This window comes from Eucyclogobius newberryi, unplaced genomic scaffold (genome assembly GCF_026437365.1).
Source record: "Eucyclogobius newberryi isolate DKJ021-1_F unplaced genomic scaffold, fEucNew1.0.hap1 SCAF_1, whole genome shotgun sequence".
In the NCBI taxonomy this organism is placed as follows: Eukaryota; Metazoa; Chordata; class Actinopteri; order Gobiiformes; family Gobiidae; genus Eucyclogobius; species Eucyclogobius newberryi.
Window position 1 is genome coordinate 8,192,441 of NW_027315723.1, and position 10,533 is coordinate 8,202,973.

General features: G+C 42.2%; 2 protein-coding genes across 7 annotated transcripts in view; both read right to left on the reverse strand.

Moving 5' to 3' along the window:
* LOC140370580 (uncharacterized) overlaps positions 1–10,533 on the reverse strand; it is a 153,691-nt gene that overhangs the window by 42,006 nt on the left and 101,152 nt on the right. The window lies entirely within an intron of this gene.
* LOC140370157 (rho-associated protein kinase 2-like) overlaps positions 1–10,533 on the reverse strand; it is a 62,249-nt gene that overhangs the window by 37,878 nt on the left and 13,838 nt on the right. For all 5 annotated transcript variants that reach the window (XR_011928353.1, XM_072457419.1, XM_072457213.1 and 2 more), the window contains exons 4-8: positions 9,539–9,639; positions 5,659–5,796; positions 4,359–4,619; positions 3,651–3,795; positions 1,503–1,641 (exon numbers count right to left, since the gene is read on the reverse strand). Coding sequence is in view for 4 of the 5 variants with exons in the window: in XM_072457419.1 (XP_072313520.1) it covers positions 1,503–1,641; positions 3,651–3,795; positions 4,359–4,619; positions 5,659–5,796; positions 9,539–9,639 (784 nt within the window). In the remaining variant the exon portion in view is untranslated. The remainder of the gene's footprint in view (positions 1–1,502; positions 1,642–3,650; positions 3,796–4,358; positions 4,620–5,658; positions 5,797–9,538; positions 9,640–10,533) is intronic.

A 10,533-nucleotide genomic window follows, 5' to 3' on the forward strand; every position in this document is an offset into this window, starting at 1 on the left:
TCCACAGTTCCAGCTCAGGCAACGATACTTGCTCTATTACATTACTACTGATAATCACTGGGCTGTGTGTTGGGACCTCTCTCTCTCTTATTTTTTTTATAACCTTCAGTGCGAGTTATTGACCGTTGGACTGTAGAACTGTCCATGGTTCAGGATAAACCCGTTCTCCCCTTTGCAGTCCATGGTGTTATATATAAATAAATGCCTGAGCCGCACTTGGGCGACATGTTCTTCTCACCGTGTCTAGAGGGGCCACTATAATTTGGAGCCATGGCCACAAACAAAGGCGACATGCCATAAATACGAGGTACTGCGGAGTAGCGGCTAAAAATATACTGTGCTCGACGAATATTCTGCATACTTGTGTGGTAGTGCTGCAGTTCCAGTCTCTGGTGCTATCAGACGCATGGTTAAAACATTGGGTTTAAGCGTTGGGATTGAGATGCATTCCTTCATGGAGCTATAATCAAACAGAAAGGTTGCTAAAGTGGAAAGTAAATTCATGTAATGATATTGTAGACTGTGCAGAGAGCTTAAACAACATCATGATTAGTTTTTTTGAGCTTTCATATAGTTTTTCCTTCATAAAAAACATCCCTGGAATTGTATTTTGCATCATTCATAGTTGTTACAATAATCCTGTTTTCAAGCTCATCTCCTCTGAGCCTCACAAATGACTCGGTTGCGTTTTCCCCGGATTGCTGCGTCACAGGAAAAAATACATATTTAATCTGCTCAGTTGGTCCATAAACCATCACTGGACTCATTCTGCAGTCAAACTGTGGTCTTGGTTCTATTACCATAGCATTCACATGGCACAAGGGCGTAAATTCATTATTTTTTTCTTTATTCATGCTGAAAGCAGAGGGTGCTCCTTAGCCAAAATAATAATACTAAAGTCTGTAAAGTGCATTTATTTGTTTTCCAAATAGACATTATTTCAAGTTAGAAGATAGATGTGAACTACTCATCCCAAGGTAAAAAGCCAATTACAGCAACAAGAATGTAGAATATGTTAACTTTTTTCAGAATAACAGTTTCTTTCATGTGATGTTGGTGTAATTCCTCATTTGCCCAGGAGAGGTCCATTGTAGAAGGTTTTCAAAGGTTTCACCCACACAAAGTTTACAAAATAAATAACTTGACCTGATGACTAACGTTAACATTTTACCAAAAAAGATAATGAGGAAAAGCGAATACATTTCTAATTTGATATATTAAATGTATAACACTAAATAGATGTTGGTACAATCCGCTGACAGGAATGAAAAAGTGGAGGTTTTATTCACTCACACTGGCAAAAAAGTACAGAAAATTGGTATTGCATCAGTAAATCCTTCAATAGTGGATCAACAACATGGTTTTAAGTACATATTATGGTAAAGTAGGTTAAGGTTAAGGTTAGAGTTTAGGTTTAGTTCAGTCAAATATGAATTATGGTCAAGGTTAGGATCATAAAGTGAATGTAAGTTAGTGTCATGTCCCGACAGAGCGTTCATTACCGGTCTGTGAGGAAGGCACAGATGAGCTGCTTGGCGTCCGCAGACATCTCCAGGTCCTCAGGGAAAAACAGGGAGTTCTTGTGGTTCATGATTTTGCCATAAGTCCCCACCAGAGACTCAGCATAGAACGGAGTCTCACCTGTGACAGAACGGGACACATTTAAATACAAGACCACTATAATGTGAAGCGACGTGGTAACAATAAGTCTCACATTATCAAAGGTCCAATACAATTATTGACTTTTCTGCATTTATTTCACTTCTTTAACATCTTTTTAAGTAATGCGTTGTGTTTAGCTCATGTTAAACACATTGGAAATATAATATTTTTGGTCTTGATGCGAGTGCTGTGCGTTAATAAACAGGAAACAACAATTACCAACGCGCACTAGCTTTGTTTTGCAAAGTCTGTCGGCTCAATAAAAGCTCCCTTTATGGGAAATCTGGTGGTTTATCACAAGATCAAGACTATGTTCGTTACACTTTCCCCATCTGTGTTCTCTCTTGTCCAGTGCTCTGGTGTTAGCTGTTCCTTAGCTAAGCAGACCGGGAGTCAGGCTGCTATAGAAGCTAACGGGCCGGTACGGTTCACTTAAGAGAGTGGAGATGCTTTCAGACTGATCTGCTCCAAAGCGAACCAGTGGAAACATGGCTTATTTTGCCCTAATTTTGAATAGTGCCAATTGGAGCATGTACTAACCATAACCTTAACTTGATTGTGACTGTTCCCCCCGCCCTAAATTCACAGTCCAACAGTCTCATGCATAAGACAACATTTGAGCTCATAAGACTGACAGAAGCTGCACTGCAGAAGAGCTTTGGTTCTCCTCATCCAGAATACAGAGGACACAGTCAGACAGAGTACACAGTCCGACAGAGTACCGGTACACAGAGTACACAGGCAGACAGAGTACCGGTACACAGAGTACACAGGCAGACAGAGTACCGGTACACAGAGTACACAGACAGACAGAGTACACAGAGACACAGGCAGACAGAGTACACAGAGACACAGGCAGACAGAGTACACAGAGACACAGGCAGACAGAGTACACAGAGACACAGGCAGATAGAGTACACAGATGCACAGGCAGATAGAGTACACAGATGCACAGGCAGATAGAGTACACAGATGCACAGGCAGATAGAGTACACAGATGCACAGGCAGATAGAGTACACAGATGCACAGGCAGACAGAGTACACAGAGACACAGGCAGACAGAGTACACAGAGACACAGGCAGACAGAGTACACAGAGACACAGGCAGACAGAGTACACAGAGACACAGGCAGACAGAGTACACAGAGACACAGGCAGACAGAGTACACAGAGACACAGGCAGACAGAGTACACAGAGGCACAGGCAGACAGAGTACACAGAGACACAGGCAGACAGAGTACACAGAGACACAGGCAGACAGAGTACACAGAGACACAGGTAGACAGAGTACACAGAGGCACAGGCAGACAGAGTTCACAGAGACACAGGCAGACAGAGTACACAGAGACACAGGTAGACAGAGTACACAGAGGCACAGGCAGACAGAGTTCACAGAGACACAGGCAGACAGAGTTCACAGAGACACAGGCAGACAGAGTACACAGAGGCACAGGCAGACAGGGTACACAGAGACAGAGTGTTAGAGCCTCAATTTAATTGATTAAGAAAATAAGTTTTTAATTAAGCCATAAATAAAGTAATACATTAAAATCATTGTATAAATTCATAATTTTCTAATTACCAATATTAGTTAAGTCTAAGCCTTAAGTTGTATATGTAATTTATGTTTAACCCATGCATAGGTATGGGGCGGAAGAGGGCGGGTCAAAGGGAAGTAGGTCAAATATAATAAAATGGAGACAGGTGGGAGAGATCCAGTTTGGACTCGGAGGGTGACCGCACATGGCAACATTTTAATTGTTCCAAAAATAAAATAAATGAAATGCACTACGGACTACGTGAGTTTTTGATTTAAGAGTCAGAAGGGGGACACCCAATGGATGGCCATTTTGCCGTTTTCCAGCCAATATTGACTAAAAGCCAATACACAGAGTACACAGAGTACACAGACAGACAGAGTACACAGAGTACACAGACAGACAGAGTACACAGCGTAGACAGGGTTAGGGAGGCGAGGGTACGCACCGACCAGCAGCTCATAGATGAAGACGCCCACAGCCCACCAGTCACACTCCCTCCCGTACAGCCCGTCTCCCCCCTGTGACTGTAGCACTTCTGGGGAAATGTAGTCCGGAGTGCCCACTGCTGTCTCACAGTGCACCAGGCCTGACTGCAACAGAACACACCAGGGCCACAATTGTAGTAACTGAAGAAGTACATGGTAAAGTTCTGCTAGTAGCACTGGTTATTTTGGTAGCAAAATGTAATATAGTTGTAGTAAAAAAAAATCTCCTCATAAACTTAACTTTATTGTCCCACATTCAGCAGTGTCTTTTGTTCACCGTCACATGACACAACGATCCATCATGCTTTACAATCAATACAAGTCAGTACAGTCACTGGGTTTAAAATGTCCGCAAAAAAATTCTCAAATATTGCTTTAAGTCAAGGTTAAATAAAATAAACATGCACCGTCCCCACCAAGCATCCATCCATCCATTTTCTACCGCTTGTTCCCTTTCGGGGTCGCGGATGACTGGAGCCTATCCCAGTGACTTCGGGCCTTAGGCGGGGTACACCAAGCAAATAAATAATAATAATAGGCCTAATCAACACCCTCTCCCTTGATAGAACTTCTCTAATACCACACGGGGCAGACGTCTACTGCTGGTGAATGCAAACAAAGGAACGTATGCTCGTAACGAACAGCTGCAGGCTCAAACGTGGTCTCACCTGGTCCATTTTCATGCAGGTGCCAAAGTCGGCCAGTTTCAGGTGTCCGGTCTGGTCCAGGAGCATGTTGTCCGGCTTGACGTCCCTGTGGATGAAGCCCATGGAGTGGATGGCGTCCAGGGCCAGGACCAGCTCGGCGGTGTAGAAGCGCGCCCAGGCCTCGGGAACGTCGTAGTTCATGGTGAGGGTGACCACGTCTCCTCCAGGCATGAACTCCATCACCATGTACAGGTGCCGCTCGTCTTGGAACGCACAGCACAGCTGCAGACGGAAAACACACGGAGGGTTCCAATGAAGGCAATGCACGACTACAGTCTGTTATTCATCAAGTTAACAACAGTGAGAGATTAATAACTGGCTGTTAAGACAAGCGTTGAAGCGAGGTGCTGAGGTTTACATGGTTTTTATTTAGATGTCAGCGCATAAACGATAAAAACACCGCCATTTAACACAAATAAAGCTGACTTTATTCCTACAAACTCTGCTCCAAATCAAATACAGTAGTGCTCTGTCAGGATAAAACAATGACAGTGTCTTAACCATATAATAAGCCTTGTTTCCATTGGTTGGCTGTGGAGCCCCTGGACCCAGAGCCAAGCCCGGATCAGGTCAGGGATCCGAGCCCATTGAAACAATCTTGGTTCAATTCCCACTTAGACCAGGTTCTATCTTTGTGTCCTTGCACAAGACACTTCATTTAAACTCAGCTCAAAAACAATGAGTGGATGAATAGTTGGAGGCCCTCGGAGTGGCTGATGGTGCAGATTGGCAGCCTTATTTCTGTCAGTCTGCCCCAGAGCAGCTGTGGCTACAGAATGGATAATGTACAGTTACAGTGTAGAGCTTTGAGAGGTATACATTTTTTTTAAAATCTTATTCATTTTCTCAGTATATTGATAGGTCATGCTTTATGCTCAGCTCAATGAGGAAATTCTGGAGGTTCTTTAGACTAGATTTAGACATATCTGTTGGATTTTGTTAGATTTTGCAACACAAATCAGAGACACATTCAGCGTTCTGACAACAAATTGAACATAATGTTTTTGTAATCAAGATTAAATGAACATTACAATTGTTTTCAGTAAAAGCCATGTTTGATTTCAACATATTTACCAGGTAGAAAGGGACACAGATGGGTCATGTTTATAAAGTTTAAAATAAAAATGCTACAGACCCTCCCTTTGAGGATGAATTGTTAGCATTCCCTTACAGAAACATGACGTGTAAAACAATATGATGTTACTGTCAAGTGCAGACATCTTTAACCCTTTCTGATATTCTATTGCTGATGTGTGCAGACCTGTACGATCCAGGGGCTGTTGGAGAAGGCCATGATGTGTCTCTCCTCCCAGAAGAAGGCAGAGTCTGAGCGCTTGATCATCTCAAACTTACTGAGCTGCTTCATGGCATAGACCTTCTTAGAGGCCTTGTGGCGCACCTGCAAGACAAGGGGATATGAGTCAATATTACAAATACCATTTCATTATTTAGAGCGTGGGATTGTGTCTTCAAACAATTCTTGGCCTAATGTTAAACCAAAGGAGATTATGAAGATACTAAACTTAACATTCTTTCAAAACTATTCTGGCCCTATATTGTGATAAATGTATTTACCACAGTGACTGAGCAGCTAATAGTTCCAGAGCTCTTTCTTTAACTTTTTATTTTGTTATAGCAAATGTGACTTGGCACAGGTTGGTAGTAAAGTACAGTTTTTTATACTGAGCTCTATAGCAGGGGTCCCCAACCACCGGGCCGGTGGAAATAATCTATCAGTGACGCATCTTCTCCGACGTAACTTTGGCCTGTCCCTCATGACACTAATGAGCTCGTCTGTGGATACATAATGAAAAGCCTTATAGGAAATTGCCAATGAAATCCATTAAATATAATGGCAAGTATATTATTATTTCTCTGCTCTTGTCCTGCATGATAACATAACTGATACATGCATTATACGCAATACGTCATCGCGGATGCGTCACATCAAACGCGCTGCCCAAAAGTAGACCAGCGAATATGAGTGAAAAACAAAAGTCTGTGGAGAGCATTTTTGCAAAGAGGAAAAGGCCAGTTGAGGAGCAGACGAGGAGCCAGCGGGGATTTTGGAGGACACGTTTCCTGGGCCAGAATTCTGCAACTGCTACGTGATCACCTGTTTTTACTTTTACAAGAGTTTGAGCGCTACTTCCAGTGCTGTGACGGTAATAAGACAAAATTACGGATCAGATTGGACTTAAACACACTGCGGGGGTCATTGTCTCCCATCACTCCTAGATGGGACCATCTCATTGCACAGAAACAAGCGCAGGGCTCCCACTGATTCAATTGCCTGACCGGCCAGCCCCGCCCACATTATGTTCGAATGCGTAAGGGTCTGGAATCGGAGTCAGAGCCAATGAAATCGTCGGTAATCCATTTACCGACAACGCGTCACACTGAGATACGGAAGTAGCACTTTCCACCCCCGTTCCAAAACATTCAAGATGGCAAGAGACATTTTCTGCGTTCGGGGACGGATAACGCGGAACACGCCTTGTTGACACGGGCTACGTAATATCCGGTTAAGCGTGTCGCGTTTTTAGCGTCACTTCTGGGTTTATGTGATTGGTTCTGTCTCTGTTCTAAACTCCGCCCTAGAAATTGAACCTCAGCGGTCGAGCCCCAGACCCACACACAGTTTTGATAAGTAGTTTGCCAAAACGTGTTGGGAATTTTTATGCACTTATTTTTGCCATATTTCTCTGATGAGCTTCAACCAGTCAGAAGAACAGTGAGGACACGTGTAACTGTACGTTATGTTACTCCAATTCAGATCTTTTGGAATGCTATTTAATAATGTACAAACGCGTCTTTTGAGAACATTTTGCCTTTTGAACTGAATTGAATGGAAGCCTAAGCCCCGCCTACTTCTGCTTAAGTTAACCTAACCGCGACATAACCATAACCTGGCACACCGGTCCGTGAAAATAAAACCTACATTATTCCGGTCCGTGGTGAAAAAAAGGTTGGGGACCCCTGCTCTATAGCATATAAACATTCAGAGTACTAGTAGTAAATGTCAACAACAATACTGTTGGTATGCAGTATTATCAAGGAATGAATTGGTTAAAGTCCAATCTGGAAGACAGGAAGTACTTTGTTGAAATTGGTAACCATGTCTCAGACCACATGCCCCTGACCTGTGGGCTGCCCCAAGGGTCAGTCCTGGGACCCCTTCTGTTCAACCTCTTCATGCTGCCGTTAGGTCAGTTGATATGCAGCAAAAATGTGTCCTATCACAATTACAAAAATAGCTACCTTAACTTTTTTTTTCTAAACTGAGTCCAGATGACTACAAGTGAAATTGGAGTCAAGGAAGCTTATTAAAAAAGAAAGACCTTCTTTAAACAGAAATGGAGGGTTAAGATTCAACCTGCCGATACTCTTCAATGGAATATCGAGGTAGAGGACCAGGATGCTAATCAGGTACTCAGGGTGAATGAGCCAGGGTCTCACAAAGAAAAAGGGGAGACTAATAGCCCATTAAAGGACTGATTGTAAACAAAAGGCTTAGAAACAAACAGGGTAAGTTTCTGTTGAAACAAACAACTTTTTCCACTTCAGGAAGGCCCGCCCAATGGGCTGGACTTACCACAGAATAGTATAAATATCTGAGTTCCCGGCCTAAATTCGCTTATTGACAATGATTCTTGGATGAGAGTCGAAACGTCAATTTTTTTTCTAAACTGAGTCCAGATGACTACAACTGAACCTTTTTCTACAATGGAACATTCCTGGACGAATGAGGGATTACACCGACATACTCCCAGATACATAGTTTTGAAGTCCAGTGGAATCCCATAAAGCTAAAAAGAAGCAGACTTTGCAACTCTGGCTCTACCATTTCTTCCTTATAATTACCATACCCCCCCTCCTTCCCCCCAGGCAGGGTGTCCCTGCCTCTTCTGAACATGCCCAGACCTGCCCTGAGGTCTCCTATCTCACTCCTACCTCCTTCTCCAACACAGAACAATATCTAAAAGCTGTGTGCAATAATAAGTCACATTAGCTTACTGCAAAAGTATTCACTGAAGTAACACACCAGGAACTCCTGTATATCTAAACTACAGTTCTCCCAGTGTGCATGGGAACAGCAGGCAGGAGCTCTCCCTGGTGGTGCGCATGTGTGGTGCCTCTGTCATGTACTGGAATGTGCTGCTGACCTGTGACCCTTTTGTTAAACCACATGTGTATGTTAACAGCAGAGGCAGAGCTAGTACTGCAAATACAAGCTAAAGTATAAGCTATTGCCATCAGAAAATGATTTTGAGTAAGCAAAAGTAAAAGTTGTTATTTCGTCGTTATTTTCAATACAAATTGTGTATAAATGAAAAAGAATTGTGCAATAAAACAAAGAAGAGAAACAGAACATACGCATTTGAAACCTTTGTTGCTAGAGAACACACCTTCATGGACAAAACAAAGTATGTTTACATTTGATAAGATTATATTTGTTAAGAGTGTATTCATTTATACCTTTCTGCGTACATAAAATAAATAATTAAGCTGTATTATGAGGTGGTAAATTAGCCAAACATGTAACTAAAGTAAGAGTTCAGTAACATTAAAATAATATAATTCAAGTAGAAGTACAAGTAGAGTTTTTTGAGGAGACTACTACTACTACTGACTCATAATCTGAATTTTGATGTGAAAGTCATTCAAAGGACAAAATGTTAAATATTGCACAAAATAGATGTACACAAAAAAGTAATAAATGAAGATGATAATCTGCTATAGAGCGCTCCTGAATAAAAGCCGTGCCAACAACATTTACAAAGAAAAATTGTACATGGGCCGCACCGGTCAATAAGCCTGAGCTCGTACTTATACTTGTGATATATTTACACAGAAAGATGGTCAGGTCTAAACTGCAGACCGCCGTATAACACATGTCATTGTAAAAAAAAACAACACACAGCGTTCTGAAGCTTAAAATACAGAGAACACAACGTGTCCCTGGACAGTGACCACTTCTTCTACACCGTGTCAAAACGCTTGCGCTTCCTGCTAGGAAGCCGGTGGCTGTTAGCCAGTCAAAATCTATAAATTAGACACAGTTGTATGGGCTGCAGGATTCAAAGCGTGTGAAAACAGTAAAGTCCAAGAATGATGGTAGTAAGTTGTGAAAGGCTCACCAGCTGCACCTCCCCATACGCTCCTCTCCCGATCAGCTTCACCTTTTCAAAGTCCTCCATCCTCACATGGAGCTCTTTCAGCTGGCTCACCGCCTTCTCATCTGAGGAAGAGACATTAATGTAGCTTATGTTTGATCATGTATTTTTGGGTTGATGAGATTGAAATTTGAAGTTGTAAACTAACACAAGAATCCTATGAAAATCAAAGGTTGGTAGAGGTCTAAACTACAGGCTTCACAAGAGGTTTATTCTCATTGAAAAAATGACACTGATTCATTTTCTTTTCTAATAGCCCTTTTTGCAGATTGTGTAAAATCTTGATCGTCTACATGCATACAAATATATATACCGGTATATAATAATACTTTGTGGCTCAGTTTCAGTTGGAGTAATGCGCTCTGATGTTTTCATTGACAGTACAGTATTGTTGCCGTATCATTTGGAGAGCGGTTTTGTTCGTCCTTTTGTGGAGCCGACAGGTAAAGTGTGTGTGAGGTAAAGTGTGTGTGAGGTAAAGTGTGTGTGAGGTAAAGTGTGTGTGAGGTAAAGTGTGTGTGTTGTAAAGTGTGTGTGAGGTAAAGTGTGTGTGTTGTAAAGTGTGTGTGATGTAAAGTGTGTGTGAGGTAAAGTGTGTGTGATGTAAAGTGTGTGTGAGGTAAAGTGTGTGTGAGGTAAAGTGTGTGTGAGGTAAAGTGTGTGTGAGGTAAAGTGTGTGTGTTGTAAAGTGTGTGTGAGGTAAAGTGTGTGTGTTGTAAAGTGTGTGTGAGGTAAAGTGTGTGTGAGGTAAAGTGTGTGTGAGGTAAAGTGTGTGTGATGTAAAGTGTGTGTGAGGTAAAGTGTGTGTGAGGTAAAGTGTGTGTGAGGTAAAGTGTGTGTGTGAGGTAAAGTGTGTGTGATGTAAAGTGTGTGTGAGGTAAAGTGTGTGTGAGGTAAAGTGTGTGTGATGTAAAGTGTGTGTGAGGTAAAGTGTGTGTGAGGTAAAGTGTGTGTGAGGT